The sequence below is a fragment of the Oncorhynchus gorbuscha genome, linkage group LG16, assembly GCF_021184085.1.
Source record: "Oncorhynchus gorbuscha isolate QuinsamMale2020 ecotype Even-year linkage group LG16, OgorEven_v1.0, whole genome shotgun sequence".
NCBI classification, from domain to species: domain Eukaryota; kingdom Metazoa; phylum Chordata; class Actinopteri; order Salmoniformes; family Salmonidae; genus Oncorhynchus; species Oncorhynchus gorbuscha.
Window position 1 is genome coordinate 2,922,755 of NC_060188.1, and position 17,500 is coordinate 2,940,254.

Below are 17,500 nucleotides of genomic sequence, written 5' to 3' on the forward strand. Positions count from 1 at the left end.
CATCACCACCATCATGGTATCTGTGTTCTTTATCAACATCTCATGTTCACTAGCTATCATCACCACCATCATGGTATCTGTGTTCTTTATCAACATCTCATGTTCACTAGCTATCATCACCACCATTATGGTATCTGTGTTCTTTATCAACATCTCATGTTCACTAGCTATCATCACCACCATTATGGTATCTGTGTTCTTTATCAACATCTCATGTTCACTAGCCATCATCACCACCATCATGGTATCTGTGTTCTTTATCAACATCTCATGTTCACTAGCTATCATCACCACCATTATGGTATCTGTGTTCTTTATCAACATCTCATGTTCACTAGCTATCATCACCACCATCATGGTATCTGTGTTCTTTATCAACATCTCATGTTCACTAGCCATCATCACCACCATCATGGTATCTGTGTTCTTTATCAACATCTCATGTTCACTAGCCATCATCACCATCATGGTATCTGTGTTCTTTATCAACATCTCATGTTCACTAGCCATCATCACCACCATAATGGTATCTGTGTTCTTTATCAACATCTCATGTTCACTAGCCATCATCACCACCATCATGGTATCTGTGTTCTTTATCAACATCTCATGTTCACTAGCCATCATCACCACCATCATGGTATCTGTGTTCTTTATCAACATCTCATGTTCACTAGCCATCATCATCACCATAATGGTATCTGTGTTCTTTATCAACATCTCATGTCTTCCAATCTCATCTGTTTCTCCTCCATACCATCTTTTCCATCATGGCCCCTCTTCCTGGTCTAAGGGTTGTCATGGCCCCTATTCCTGGTCTAAGGGTTGTCATGACTCCTCTTCCTGGTCTAAGGGTTGTCATGGCCCCTCTTCCTGGTCTAAGGGTTGTCATGACTCCTCTTCCTGGTCTAAGGGTTGTCATGGCTCCTCTTCCTGGTCTAAGGGTTGTCATGACTCCTCTTCCTGGTCTAAGGGTTGATTTAGGATTGGACCAATGTGGTATTGTGAGTCTCACCAAGCACAGTGTCCTGCACGCAGCTGTCTGGGTCGTCCAGGTGCAGCAGCAGCTGCTGGAACAGGACCTCCAGGTGTTGACTGTAGAGCTGGGAGTTGTAGTCTTTCCCCAGTGAGGCAAGCCATAGGCCCAGAGCCCTGAGGGCCACGCCCCTCACCTCCTCACTGCTGTCATCCAGACGCTTCAGCACCTCTGAGGACGGACACACACACACACACACACACACACACACACACACACACACACACACACACACACACACACACACACACACACACACACACACACACACACACACACACACACACACACACACACACACACACACACACACACACATTTATGAAAGAACCCAGAGACAAGCAAAGATAGGAGACACACAGACACAAACAGAGAGCAGGAGGGGACCAAATTAGAATGACTAAATTAGAATGTCTAAATCTATTTATATAGGATCATAAACAATCATGGATGCATTGTAGAAATATGTAGAAAAAAGGTGTGTGTCAGTGACAGAGGGAATGAGAGAGGAACAAAGAGAGAGGAGAGAGAATGAAAGAAAGAGAGTGAATGAAAGATAGGCATACTGTGGGCAAGAGAGGAGAGAAAGACATGTTTGCTCTAACAAAGACAGGACACACAGAGGGAGACACCAGTATTAGTACCAGGGTAGATGTTGTTCAGGGCATCTGGGTGGAGACTGGGTCCTATCAGTTTGAGCAGGGTGGACAGAGAGCGACAGGCCAGTAGTCTGGACAGCTGAGAGTCTTCCTCTAGAGCAGACAACACCTGGGGGCTCAGCCTCTCCTCTACGGCCAGTAACTACAGACACAGAGATAAAAACAGAACATTTGGTTGTGCATCAGCATTTTCTCTCTTTATGTCAGTCACTGTCAGTCACTCAACTATCCATGTCAGCAAACAATGTTTTAATTGGTAGTTAGTTTAGCTAGCTATTTACACTTCTGGTAAACATGGTCGTATACCGGGCACACAGGGAACATGCCCATGGGCCCTGAGCTCCAGAGGGCCCCCAATGATTTTGTTAGCCTATCTGAGTGAGAATGACTATCATGTTAACATGGCATCATTCATTTCAACATGTGTAGAAATGCAGGAAATATGCTTTAAAAATGTAAAAATCTCTCCACCCCATGGCAAAATGGGTAGGAAATTAGCTGAAAAACTGCACATTTCTCTCTGTAGAACTGCATAAAATATATGTTATAAAATTGCAGTTCTCTCTGCCCCATGGCAACATGTAGAATTGGAGTTCTCTCTGCCCCATGGCAACATGTAGAATTGGAGTTCTCTCTGCCCCATGGCAACATGTAGAATTGGAGTTCTCTCTGCCCCATGGCAACATGTAGAATTGGAGTTCTCTCTGCCCCATGGCAACATGTAGAATTGGAGTTCTCTCTGCCCCATGGCAACATGTAGAATTGGAGTTCTCTCTGCCCCATGGCAACATGTAGAATTGCAGTTCTCTCTGCCCCATGGCAACATGTAGAATGCCCCATGGCAGTTGGAGTTCTCTGCCCCATGGCAACATGTAGAATAGCAGTTCTCTCTGCCCCATGGCAACATGTAGAATAGCAGTTCTCTCTGCCCCATGGCAACATGTAGAATTGCAGTTCTCTCTGCCCCATGGCAACATGTAGAATTGCAGTTCTCTCTGCCCCATGGCAACATGTAGAATTGCAGTTCTCTCTGCCCCATGGCAACATGTAGAATTGCAGTTCTCTCTGCCCCATGGCAACATGTAGAATTGCAGTTCTCTCTGCCCCATGGCAACATGTAGAATTGCAGTTCTCTCTGCCCCATGGCAACATGTAGAATTGCAGGAAATGTATTTCTCTCAACCGTCAAGAGGGGGGGTCACTAAAAAACATTCAAATCTTGCTTAGGGCCCACAAAAGGCTTGAGATGGCCCTGAACAGACAGGCCATACTACAGACAGAATACCGTAATTTCTGGACTATAAGCCAATACTTTTTTCCCACACTTTGTACCTCATGGCTTATACAATGACGCGGCTAATTTATGGATTTTTCCCGCTTTCACAAGATTCATGCCACCAAAAAACTGAGCACCGTCACATAATGTGACGTAGATCGAGCGCGCTCAAACTTCCCATCATTCTGATTACGGTAGTCATTTTGTCACCCTCATCATGGCAAAGACACGGAGAAATGCATATGATGCAGCTTTCAAGTTGAAGGCGATCGATCTGGCTGTTGGAAAAGGAAATAGAGTTGCTGACAGCGTGGAGCATCAACGGGTTTGGAAAGGCTGGACTGCTGCGTGTTGAAGAGGGCAGTGATCCAACATCGGATGAAGCAATTCTGAGGCTATTCAACTCCGACACCGAAGGAGATGACTTCAGTGGTTTCAGTGCACAGGAGGAGGAAGATGGTGACCAATGACTTTCTTGGTAGGCTACTGTTTACTGATATTTTTAACATTTTTGTAACGAGCCGTGTTTCGTTTAAAAGACTATTTATTTTTGTAACAAGCCATGTTTCGTTTAAAAGCCTATTTATTTTTGTTACAAGCCATGTTTCGTTTAAAGGCTGTGTAAAGTTCATTCATTTCAATGTACCTGTAGCCACCTGCGGCTTATAGACATTTGCGGCTTATTTATGTACAAAATACATCTTTTTTTTCAAATTCAGTGAGTGCGGTTTATATTCAGATGCGCTTAATAGTCCAGAAATTACGGTACACAACTACTACTGTGAAAATATTGTGTGGGCACTTGGCAGCGAAAGAGCAGGAAAGCTGAACTCACATTTCACATGTTATGTTACCAGGTAGCCAGTGAATCACTCTAGTACACACAGTAATCCAAAGCACAGGTCTGACACTGGAGACCCTGTTATATAACCAATTGACTTCCCAAACACTTTAAACAGAGGGGGAACTGGACAGAGATGGCTGTTGCCCATCATCCCTGGTGACTATGAGACAGGCTGTGAGTGTGGGAGTGATGGGGAAAGCACAGCAGGACAGAGCTGCAGCAGACTGACACTGGACCAGGTAGACAACAACAGAACACAACCATCCCTGAGCTGGTCTAAGATCACATGAGTGAGAGAGAGAGAGAGCTGAGAGAGAGAGAGAGAGAGAGCTGAGAGAGCGAGAGAGAGAGCGAGAGAGCGAGAGAGCGAGAGAGAGAGAGAGAGAGAGAGAGAGAGAGAGAGAGAGACTTGGCAATAAAGTGATCTAAAATGACATCAGTGTCTATCTGATAGAGTGGTGTGTAAATGGAGCAGCTAATTGTTTTTACAGGAAGGAGTGAAGGACTGGAACAATGTTCCCCAGACAAAGCCCGGTTTGATTTGCCTGTGGAAAGGAACACACCCACACACAGCCAGTGTTCTCCAAACTGTTTTCACCGTTGTTAAACACAATTTTAAACGTGGTGCAACGCAAAGTGGTGTTTGAGCCGGCTGTGAAACTGTCATTCCACACATGCAAGGACAAACACAGACGGTCGAGAGGGTGTGAATATGTCTGACTGGGCAGACAGTCCCAAGGGCAAACACAGACTGTCGAGAGGGTGTGAATATGTCTGACTGGGCAGACAGTCCCAAGCACAGATGGTCGAGAGGGTGTTAATATGTCTGACTGGGCAGACAGTCCCAAGGGCAAACACAGACAGTCGAGAGGGTGTGAATATGTCTGACTGGGCAGACAGTCCCAAGGACAAACACAGACAGTCCCAAGGGCAAACACAGACAGTCCCAAGGGCAAACACAGACAGTCGAGAGGGTGTGAATATGTCTGACTGGGCAGACTGTCCCAAGGGCACAGATGGTCGAGAGGGTGTAAACACAAATATGTCTGACTGGGCAGACAGTCCCAAGGGCAAACACAGATGGTCGAGAGGGTGTGAATATGTCATTCCCGGGCAGACAGTCCCAAGGGCAAACACAGACGGTCGAGAGGGTGTGAATATGTCTGACTGGGCAGACAGTCCCAAGGGCAAACACAGACGGTCGAGAGGGTGTGAATATGTCTGACTGGGCAGACAGTCCCAAGGGGCACAGATGGTCGAGAGGGTGTGAATATGTCTGACTGGGCAGACAGTCCCAAGGGCAACACAGATGGTCGAGAGGGTGTTAATATGTCTGACTGGGCAGACAGTCCCAAGGGCAAACACAGACGGTCGAGAGGGTGTGAATATGTCTGACTGGGCAGACAGTCCCAAGGGCAAACACAGACGGTCGAGAGGGTGTGAATATGTCTGACTGGGCAGACAGTCCCAAGGGCAAACACAGACGGTCGAGAGGGTGTGAATATGTCTGACTGGGCAGACAGTCCCAAGGGCAAACACAGACAGTCCCAAGGGCAAACACAGACAGTCCCAAGGGCAGGTGCAGGGGCCTGTCTAAGTGATGGTTACAGCCCACAACAATGGAACCAGGACAGAGGCAGCATTGTTCCAGTGGGACAAAGGTATGTAACCCTCCCCTCCACCACCCACCTGCTGCCTTGCTCTAGTCATGACAAAGAGAGAGAGAGAGAGAGAGAGAGAGAGAGAGAGAGAGAGAGAGAGAGAGAGAGAGAGAGAGAGAGAGAGAGAGAGAGAGAGAGAGAGAGAGAGAGAGAGAGAGAGAGAGAGAGAGAGAGAGAGAGAGAGAGAGAGAGAGAGAGAGAGAGAGAGAGAGAGGTGGGCAGACAAAAGGAAACAGATAGCGAAAAAGAGAGCAGGAGAAAGAGAGAGGTGGATAGAAAGATGGAGATGGAAAGAGAGAGGGGAGAGATGGATAGAGGATGACAGTGTATTACATTAAATGGTGGAGTGGGACCATCTATATGGAAAGTAAATGGGCAAAGCAGGGAAGCTTTGGTTTAAACCATTTAAACCATCTCTCGATGGTTTAGACTAGGTGAACTCTCCCGATGGTTTAGACTAGGTGAACTCTCCCGATGGTTTAGACTAGGTGAACTCTCCCGATGGTTTAGACTAGGTGAACTCTCCCGATGGTTTAGACTAGGTGAACTCTCCCGATGGTTTAGACTAGGTGAACTCTCCCGATGGTTTAGACTAGGTGAACTCTCCCGATGGTTTAGACTAGGTGAACTTACGACAGAGCCTGGGCGCGAACCCAGTCTCTGATGGCACAGCTGGCGCTGCAGTACATCACCCTTAACCACTGCACCACCCGGGAGGCCCTTTGGCTGGGCCACTTAAGGACATTCAGAGACTTCGCCCAAGTCTGAGCTCTCTGGAGCAGGTTTCATTCAAGAATCGCTCTGTACTTTGGTCCGTTCATCTTTGCCTCATTCCTGACTAGTCTCCCAGTCCCTGCCGCTGAATTCAATTGATTAAATTCAAAGCTCCCTACCATCATATCTAAACCAATATGACATCGATGTTGATGAAACTGGATTTTTAACAGGGTCATTAACATTAGGAAAAAAAGGACTATTTATTTCCCTGACCTAGCTCACCATCTAGGCATCGAATAAGAACGAGCCTACAGTATCCATAAACTGACCATCAGACTTGCCACCTTTCAGACTGAATAAGGTTGTATGAGCAACAGTTTTGATTACATTTATAATTTAAGAACCAATGATGTGCTACCTTGTTGTAGCATTTCTGACAATGCTAACATATTTTTTAGCCAAAGCTCAGAGTTTATACACCAGGCTAGTAAGATGGTGCTGACAGATATGGCAGCTCTGCTTCTACGTATGTGTTCACTTGTGAAGGTACCTGTGTGTGTGTTTACCTGGCTGGGCGGGATGGCTCCCCCTTGCAGCAGGGCTAGCAGACAGCAGAGAGCTGAGGTACGGATAGCTGCAGCAGTACGACCTGCCTTCCACACCAGGTTAGGTAGCAGCAACTCCAACAGAAACACATCCAGGTGCTCACAGAACCTCCTAGAGAGAGAGAGAGTTCAACCACCTAAAAGGAAGTGATTCCCAAACCTTCCATAACAAAGCCATCACCCACAGAGAAATTAACATGGAGAAGAGCCCCCTAAGCAAGCTGGTCCTGGGGCTCTTATCACAAACACAAACACTCCACAGAGCCCCAGGACAGCAACACAATTAGACACAACCAAATCATGAGAAAACAAAAAGATAATTACTTGACACATTGGAAAGAATTGACAAAAAAACAGAGTATACTAGAATGCTATTTGCCCCTAAATCAGAGAGTACACAGTGGCATAATACCTGACCACTGTGACTGACCCAAACTTAAGGAAAGCTTTGACTACGTACAGACTCAGTGATCATAGCCTTGCTATTGAGAAAGGCCATCTTCTCTTGAGAGCCATGTCAGCCTATGTGCACACTGCCCAGAAAGTGAAGTGGAAACTGAGCTGCACTTCCTAACCTCCTGCCAAATGTATGACCATATTAGAGACACATATTTCCCTCAGATTACACAGATCCACAAATAATTCGAAAAACAAACCCAATTTGGATAAACTCCCATATCTATTGGTTGAAATACCAGAGTGTGCCATCACAGCAGCAAGATTTGTGACCTGTTGCCACAAGAAAAGGGAAAATGAATCAACATAAATATGGGTTGTATTTACAATGGTGCTTGTTCTTCCCTGCTTTTGTACATCATTACAACACTGTATATAGACATGATGACATTTGAAATATGAGAGAGAGAGAGAGAGAGAGAGAGAGAGAGAGAGAGAGAGAGAGAGAGAGAGAGAGAGAGAGAGAGAGAGAGAGAGAGAGAGAGAGAGAGAGAGAGAGAGAGAGAGAGAGAGAGAGAGAGAGAGAGAGAGAGAGAGAGAGAGAGAGAGAGAGAAGCTCAGTGACAAACCACTGACACACAGCTGTATCTACGGCCATGTTTCCCACAGCCAGCCGGTCTGTGGATACTAAGACTAGAGGTGCAGAAAGAGAGGGAACAGGGGATGAAGAGAAGCTCAGTGACAAACCACTGACACACAGCTGTATCTACGGCCATGTTTCCCACAGTCAGCCGGTCTGTGGATACTAAGACTAGAGGTGCAGAAAGAGAGGGAACAGGGGATGAAGAGAAGCTCAGTGACAAACCACTGACACACAGCTGTATCTACGGCCATGTTTCCCACAGCCAGCCGGTCTGTGGATACTAAGACTAGAGGTGCAGAAAGAGAGGGAACAGGGGATGAAGAGAAGCTCAGTGACAAACCACTGACACACAGCTGTATCTACGGCCATGTTTCCCACAGTCAGCCGGTCTGTGGATACTAAGACTAGAGGTGCAGAAAGAGAGGGAACAGGGGATGAAGAGAAGCTCAGTGACAAACCACTGACACACAGCTGTATCTACGGCCATGTTTCCCACAGCCAGCCGGTCTGTGGAGACTAAGACTAGAGGTGCAGAAAGAGAGGGAACAGGGGATGAAGAGAAGGGGACCATCTGGATGTCCTTTGTGTCTCCTCTTCTCTCACTCACTCTCTACTCTACTGCCACTGCAATCATACTGACAGTCACTCCCTCATCCTGCACACACACACACACACACACACACACACACACACACACACACACACACACACACACACACACACACACACACACACACACACACACACACACACACACACACACACACACACACACACACACACACACACACACACACACACACACACACACACACACAGTTAATTTATGAGTCCGGCACCCCATTTCTCCCCAACACTGACATGTGGTATTTGTAAGTGCAAAATATGGCAGCAGTCTCTATAATCCCTATATACACCCCCATTATACTTCTGTTCTGGGTGACCCTGTATGTTGGAGCGGGCTGTACCATCTGTTCTCCAGTAGGGGGAGCCTATCTCCCACTAATGCAGCCAGTCAGCGGCCTTCATGTGTTCTATTCTCCCTGCTCTCTATCTGTCCTATATGGAAGTGGATGGAAAGGATGCCATGAAGAGTAATGGATCTTTCCAGATCGCATTGACCAATCCCATCAATAGTGTGCATGGCACTCGCAGGCATGCACAAAATAAGATATGATTGTCAGTTTGGTACCCAACACACATTTACACAGTCTGACTCAAGACAAGTGCTACTCCCAGCAAGTAACGCACATGTAAAGGACGTCACGCTGCTTATCGAGGGCCGCGTCCTCCTGATTCGGCTCATACCGAGGCACAGGACCTCTTACCAATCACGGCACGTGAATAGCTAGCTATTTGGCAGTGCAAGTGGGGACACTTCTGGCTGAGGAGGCAATTTCACACATTCCCCCATGTGCCCCCCTCAGACAGCAATTACAGACTTTGATTGTATCTGTCATTTTCACAGTGTGGGGTGTATTCTGTCTCCCATAACAAATTCCTTTCTACTTGTATTTCATCTTAACCTTTAAATAGCAGCCTACCTCTCTACTTCTGTTCTACCTTAACTTTCAATAGCAGCCCACAGATCCACATGAAACAACATCCATTATGTGTCAGTGGAACTAAGGCATATGTTTGAGGATACTCTCTCTCTTCCCTTTTCCTTTCTCTTTGTTCTGCTGCCGACATGTTATTATGTCATTTTGTTACAGGAACAAAGAGTGTATTATAGAGAGATACTGTGCATCATTATCATTGTCGCCTTGATGAGATGGAAGTTTGTGTCTGTGTGGGTGTGCTGCACTACAAACATTCTACATGGGAGAGACTGTGTGCGGGAAGGTATTACTTAAAAAAAGGCAGGTTATAACCACGTATAACAAATGGATTTGCCTTAGTATAGGCATTAAAAGTCCCAATGTAAAGATACAGCTCACTTTTCTACTTTTCTAGTTATTACATCAAACCCATCAGAATTCCAAAGAACGCCGAAGTCATTTTTGGAAAAGGTTTTTCCGGGCGTGATGTAATATGGAGGACCCGGCAAGCCAGCCCATTCACTATAATGTAACCTCCACAGAAATAACTTCAAATGTATAACTTCAAATTACACCAACTACTGGTTTCAATCGAAATTTTAGCCAGTTTACAAGCAAATACTTTAGGAATTTGTTACAAATCAACCTGCAAGGTTGCTAGCCTACTAGCCTGCTAAAGTTAGCCCTACTAGCCTGCTAAAGTTAGCCCTACTAGCCTGATAAAGTTAGCCCTACTAGCCTGATAAAGTTAGCCCTACTAACCTGATAAAGTTAGCCCTACTAACCTGCTAAAGTTAGCCCTACTAGCCTGCTAACATTACATTATCATTGAATGAGTCAGCCAGTTACTATCAACACCTAGCTTACAGCTACATTAAAGTCAATGACAGTCAATGACCAGTTATCAAATAATGTTAGCTAGCTATATGCAGTTATCTTAGCCAGCAAGCAAGCTAGCCAGCCAGCTAACGTTAGCTATTTGCCAATTAGCTATTAGCCTACCCAACCACCTCGGTTATGGTCGGTAAGCTAGAGCCTAACTATTGGAGGCCAGCTAGAACACAACCAAAACATAAACTCAAATTAAAAGCAAAGAGAGAGAACACCTCCAGATTGATGGCTGGGGCCCATCCAATGGTAAAACTTTTAAAAGCGTGCAGGCTGAGTTACCAAAGCAAGGGGGAGTCGGGCGCATCGCTGGGCCGAGGGAGAGTCAAAGCAATCCAAAATACATAGATTCCAGATGTCTGTTAGCTAGCACAGTAGCAATAAGCCAACGTAGAAATAGTTACAAAACTCCTGTAGGCTACTTCCCGGGGAACATGCCGAAAAGTTGACAAAACAAAATGTAGAACAGACGAGGTACTACACAATTAGAGCAAGCAGGTATGATTTTCCCTTTCGTTATGAGCTCACTGGCAAGAAGCCTGCCATGTTAATGGGTTCCCACTAGATAACACTGCCACAAAGTCAGTGAAGAGCACGACTGCATGGGACACATGCCCCATGTCAGAGAAGAGCATTGCTGCATGGGACACGTGCCCCATGTCAGAAGAGCAGAGCATTGCTGCATGTGCCCCATGTCAGAGAAGAGCATTGCATTGACACGTGCTCCATGTCAGAGGAGCACACTGCATGTGACACCCCATGTCAGAAGAAGACTGCATGACACGTGCTCCATGTGCACTGGGACACGTGCTCCATGTCAGAGAAGAGCATTGCTGCATGGGACACGTGCCCCATGTCAGAGAAGAGCATTGCTGCATGGGACACGTGCCCCATGTCAGAGAAGAGCACGACTGCATGTGACACGTGCCCCATGTCAGAGAAGAGCATTGCTGCATTGCTGCATGTGCCCCATGTCAGAGAAGAGCATTGCTTTGCTGCATGGGACACGTGCCCCATGTCAGTGAAGAGCATTGCTGCATGGGACACGTGCCCCATGTCCATGTCAGAGAAGAGCATTGCTGCATGGGACACGTGCCCCATGTCAGAGAAGAGCATTGCTGCATGGGAGCATTGCTGCATGGGACACGTGCCCCATGTCAGTGAAGAGCATTGCTGCATGGGACACGTGCCCCATGTCAGAGAAGAGCATTGCTGCATGGGACACGTGCCCCATGTCAGAGAAGAGCATTGCTGCATGGGACACGTGCCCCATGTCAGAGAAGAGCATTGCTGCATGGGACACGTGCCCCATGTCAGAGAAGAGCATTGCTGCATGGGACACGTGCCCCATGTCAGAGAAGAGCATTGCTGCATGGGACACGTGCCCCATGTCAGAGAAGAGCATTGCTGCATGGGACACGTGCCCCATGTCAGAGAAGAGCATTGCTGCATGGGACACGTGCCCCATGTCAGAGAAGAGCATTGCTGCATGGGACACGTGCCCCATGTCAGAGAAGAGCATTGCTGCATGGGACACGTGCCCCATGTCAGAAGAGCATTGCTGCATGGGACAATGCCCCATGTCAGTGAAGAGCATTGCTGCATGGGACACTGCCCCATGTCAGTGAAGAGCATTGCTGCATGGGACACGTGCCCCATGTCAGAAGAAGATTGCTGCATGGGACACGTGGCATTGCTGCATGGGACACGTGCCCCATGTCAGAGAAGAGCATTGCTGCATGGGACACGTGCCCCATGTCAGAGAAGAGCATTGCTGCATGGGACACGTGCCCCATGTCAGAGAAGAGCATTGCTGCATGGGACACGTGCCCCATGTCAGAGAAGAGCATTGCTGCATGGGGGCCCCACACATTGCTGCATGGGACACGTGCCCCATGTCAGAGAAGAGCATTGCTGCATGGGACACGTGCCCCATGTCAGAGAAGGATTGCTGCATGGGACACGTGCCCCATGTCAGAGAAGAGCATTGCTGCATGGGACACGTGCCCCATGTCAGAGAAGAGCATTGCTGCATGGGACACGTGCTCCATGTCAGAGAAGAGCATTGCTGCATGGGACACGTGCCCCATGTCAGAGAAGAGCATTGCTGCATGGGACACGTGCCCCATGTCAGAGAAGAGCATTGCTGCATGGGACACGTGCCCCATGTCAGAGAAGAGCATTGCTGCATGGGACACGTGCCCCATGTCAGAGAAGAGCATTGCTGCATGGGACACGTGCCCCATGTCAGAGAAGAGCATTGCTGCATGGGACACGTGCCCCATGTCAGTGAAGAGCATTGCTGCATGGGACACATGCCCCATGTCAGTGAAGAGCATTGCTGCATGGGACACGTGCCCCATGTCAGAGAAGAGCATTGCTGCATGGGACACATGCCCCATGTCAGGGAGCATTGCTGCATGGGACACGTGCCCCATGTCAGAGAAGATTGCCCCATGCATTGCCCCATGTCATGAAGAGCATTGCTGCATGGGACACGTGCCCCATGTCCATTGCTGCATGGGACACGTGCCCCATGTCAGAGAAGAGCATTGCTGCATGGGACACGTGCCCCATGTCAGAGAAGAGCATTGCTGCATGGGACACGTGCCCCATGTCAGAGAAGAGCATTGCTGCATGGGACACGTGCCCCATGTCAGAGAAGAGCATTGCTGCATGGGACACGTGCCCCATGTCAGAGAAGAGCATTGCTGCATGGGACACGTGCCCCATGTCAGTGAAGAGCATTGCTGCATGGGACACGTGCCCCATGTCAGAGAAGAGCATTGCTGCATGGGACACGTGCATGTCAGAGAAGGCATTGCTGCATGGGACACGTGCCCCATGTCAGAGAAGAGCATTTGCATGTGGGACACGTGCCCCATGTCAGAGAAGAGCATTGCTGCATGGGACACGTGCCCCATGTCAGAGAAGAGCATTGCTGCATGGGACACGTGCCCCATGTCAGTGAAGAGCATTGCTGCATGGGACACGTGCTGCCATGCAGCCTGCTCTTCACTGACTTTGTGGCAGTGGGTAGCATGGCTAGTGGCTAACGTTAGTGGCTAGTGGCTAACCGAGCTGGAATATAAACTCTGTAGCACAGAGTAGATCCTCCAAATGCCGTTGAAAAATAGTGCATTGTGGGTAGATGAGAAGATATCCAGAATTAAGTTAATAAATATTTAATAACTATGTTTGTACTTCTAGGTAACCAGATCGTGACTACAACTAACTTACTAAGTCTTTGACCACACATCACGTTGGTGAGTAAAAACTCATGCTTCCAACCCTATATGTCAATATGAATTCTTCATAGTATAAACTTCCAGAAGACCTGGTGCCCTTAGATGAAAGTTGCTATACTGTATAATCACTCACTACTAATCTTCCTATGATGACTTAACTACCAAGGTGCCCTGGGTTAAAGGCACAAGTCAACACTAAACCGCATAGGTGGCCTGTGAGAGGAAGAGAGAGTTGGGGAAGGACAGAGGCTCTGCTTGTTACCTTTATGGGCTGGATGTAGCCTATCACTCACCTCTGGAGCTTGGAGTTCACAATGCTAATGTCTTAATGTCTGACTTCTAGCCTGGGTGTCAGACTGCTTCTACCAACTCCTTTGGCCAGTTTGACTAAAAGGGTTCCACACCATAATAACTACCCAGATTGACCTCGACATGACCCTAGACATTATGTACACATCCACGGTGACACGCGCTGCACCCTGGGCAGTCACGGTCGACCCTTGGGGACCACGCTGACGAGTTACCCCACTGAGTGACGGGGACAACTGTTGCTGCGACCACAGGAGCCACAGCAGAGACCACAGACCACAAGGCCCCGGCTTAACTTAATGCATTCCCCAAGATTAGAGGGGCGCTGGAGGGGAAGAGAGACGAACTATGTGGAAATGGCTTGGAGAGGCGGAGATAACAGAGATATTCAGGGACCCCATGAGGAGTCTTTCATGTTATTGTCTGCTAATATCCTGGTCTGGATTTGACTGAATGTAATGTGGAATGCGTGGGTGACAGGTAGCCTCCCTACAGGTGATTTAGTTGCATGTGTCTGTTTACAATGTGGCTCATGATGTGTCAATCAAATCCTCTTCGGGGCAATTCAAGTTGAATTCTGTCATTCATTCTTCCAATCAATCAGTACGTCTCAACGCTCTATCCCTCTTAACAGTGTTGAAAGATCACTCTGGGGTGGTGATGAGGCCTGGCGTTACTGACTCACTGAGGACGGATAGATCAAACCAAAATACACCCCTCCCCCCATCAGAGGCATGTTGCTAGGTATGTTTCATGTTGGTAGGTCCCAGATGTAACAAGATGCCTGTGGTGGTAGATTCCATCCAGATTAGTGAGACGGGGGAGGACAAAGTAAAGCTCATTTCAACGCCTTTGACCTATGGCTTCTATGAATTCTAAATTCAGCCTTGTAATGAGAAATATAAACAGTCAAAAGTAGGGGTAGGGGGGGCATGTCCCCTCCATTACTAGTGGAAATTACACCATGGTTTTTCCTATTATGACCAATCTCCTATAGTAGCCATAGACTCTATATAGCCCAAGCCTCATAGAGAATAAACAGACCCACTGCAGTCTGCAGATCCTGAGATGGGACAGCTACCATAGACTTGCTGTACATAATACATCATTGACAACTACGTCTGTTGACGAGGGTCCCGTGTCGCTGGGCTGCTAATTCTACAGTTAATGAGGGGAAGTTGGAAAAACATGAGCTGTGCTAAATCTGCTAATAACGCCTGGGGAGAAACACATCACGTTCTGGGCAGTTTGGAGAAATGAAAACAAACGTGACAGGTTTAGGTCAGCCTGCGCTAACGAGCCTGTGGAAAGTCAACCTGGGCTATACCGGTCCAGCCTGGCTTTAACTGTGTGTATCTAAGACCATTACTGAACTTTCACCTCTCCTTTACCCATATTGTGGCATGTCGGGAAACCAGAGGTACTTCCTGTTTTCACTCTGCGACTTAGCAGTAGGAGCTAGGTGTTTATCATGCATTTTTTATGTCTGTGTGGTGGACACAGGTTTGTGTGTGTATGTGCATGCATGTGTGTGTGTACAGTATGTGAATTTACGTGCATGCACGTGTCCTTGCGTCAGTTTGTGTTTGGCAGCCTGTGTGTGTGTGTGAGTCTGTGTGTGTGTGTGTGTGTGTGTGTGTGTGTGTGTGTGTGTGTGTGTGTGTGTGTGTGTGTGTGTGTGTGTGTGTGTGTGTGTGTGTGTGTGTGTGTGTGTGTGTGTGTGTGTGTGCATGTGGGGGAGTCTGTGTGTGTGTGTGTGTGTGTGTGTGTGTGTGTGTGTGTGTGTGTGTGTGTGTGTGTGTGTGTGTGTGAGTCTGTGTGTGTGTGTGAGTCTGTGTGTGTGCATGTGGGGAGTCTGTGTGTGTGTGTGTGTGTGTGTGCATGTGTGTGGGAGTCTGTGTGTGTGTGTGTGTGTGTGTGTGTGTGTGTGTGTGTGTGTGTGTGTGTGTGTGTGTGTGTGTGTGTGTGTGTGTGTGTGTGTGTGTGTGTGTGTGTGTGTGTGTGTGTGAGTCTGTATGTGTGTGTGTGTGTGGGAGTCTGTATGTGTGTGTGTGTGGGGGAGTCTGTATGTGTGTGTGTGTGTGTGTGTGTGTGTGTGTGGGAGTCTGTACAGTGCCTTGCGAAAGTATTCAGCCCCCTTGAACTTTGCGACCTTTTACCACATTTCAGGCTTCAAACATAAAGATATAAAACTGTATTTTTTTGTGAAGAATCAACAACAAGTGGGACACAAACATGAAGTGGAACGACATTTATTGGATATTTCAAACTTTTTAAACAAATCAAAAACTCTCTCCAGAAGTTCAGTGAGGATCTCTGAATGATCCAATGTTGACCTAAATGACTAATGATGATAAATACAATCCACCTGTGTGTAATCAAGTCTCTGTATAAATGCACCTGCACTGTGATAGTCTCAGAGGTCTGTTAAAAGCGCAGAGAGCATCATGAAGAACAAGGAACACACCAGGCAGGTCTGAGATACTGTTGTGAAGAAGTTTAAAGCCGGATTTGGATACAAAAAGATTTCCCAAGCTTTCAACATCCCAAGGAGCACTGTGCAAGCGATAATATTGAAATGGAAGGAGTATCAGACCACTGCAAATCTACCAAGACCTGGCCGTCCCTCTAAACTTTCAGCTCATACAAGAAGACTGATCAGAGATGCAGCCAAGAGGCCCATGATCACTCTGGATGAAATGCAGAGATCTACAGCTGAGGCGGGAGACTCTGTCCATAGGACAACAATCAGTCGTATATTGCACAAATCTGGCCTTTATGGAAGAGTGGCAAGAAGAAAGACATTTCTTAAAGATATCCATAAAAAGTGTTGTTTAAAGTTTGCCACAAGCCACCTCGGAGACACACCAAACATGTGGAAGAAGGTGCTCTGGTCAGATGAAACCAAAATTGAACTTTTTGGCAACAATGCAAAATGTTATGTTTGGCGTAAAAGCAACACAGCTCATCACCCTGAACACACCATCCCCACTGTCAAACATGGTGGTGGCAGCATCATGGTTTGGGCCTGCTTTTCTTCAGCAGGGACAGGGAAGATGGTTAAAATTGATGGGAAGATGGATGGAGCCAAATACAGGACCATTCTGGAAGAAAACCTGATGGAGTCTGCAAAAGACCTGAGACTGGGACGGAGATTTGTCTTCCAACAAGACAATGATCCAAAACATAAAGCAAAATCTACAATGGAATGGTTCAAAAATAAACATATCCAGGTGTTAGAATGGCCAAGTCAAAGTCCAGACCTGAATCCAATCGAGAATCTGTGGAAAGAACTGAAAACTGCTGTTCACAAATGCTCTCCATCCAACCTCACTGAGCTCGAGCTGTTTTGCAAGGAGGAATGGGAAAAAATTTCAGTCTCTCGATGTGCAAAACTGATAGAGACATACCCCAAGCAACTTACAGCTGTAATCGCAGCAAAAGGTAGCGCTACAAAGTATTAACTTAAGGGAGCTGAATAATTTTGCACGCCCAATTTTTCAGTTTTTGATTTGTTAAAGTTTGAAATATCCAATAAATGTCATTCCACTTCATGATTGTGTCCCACTTGTTGTTGATTCTTCACAAAAAAAATACAGTTTTATGTCTTTATGTTTGAAGCCTGAAATGTGGCAAAAGGTCGCAAAGTTTAAGGGGGCCGAATACTTTCGCAAGGC

General features: G+C 47.0%; 1 protein-coding gene across 1 annotated transcript in view; it reads right to left on the reverse strand.

Annotated features, from left to right (window-relative positions):
• Positions 1–17,500, reverse strand: part of LOC124000389 (dynein axonemal assembly factor 5-like) — an 83,904-nt gene that overhangs the window by 14,074 nt on the left and 52,330 nt on the right. Inside the window, 3 exon segments of the mRNA XM_046306709.1 lie at positions 1,016–1,207; positions 1,681–1,837; positions 6,760–6,910. Coding sequence (XP_046162665.1) covers positions 1,016–1,207; positions 1,681–1,837; positions 6,760–6,910 — 500 coding nt within the window.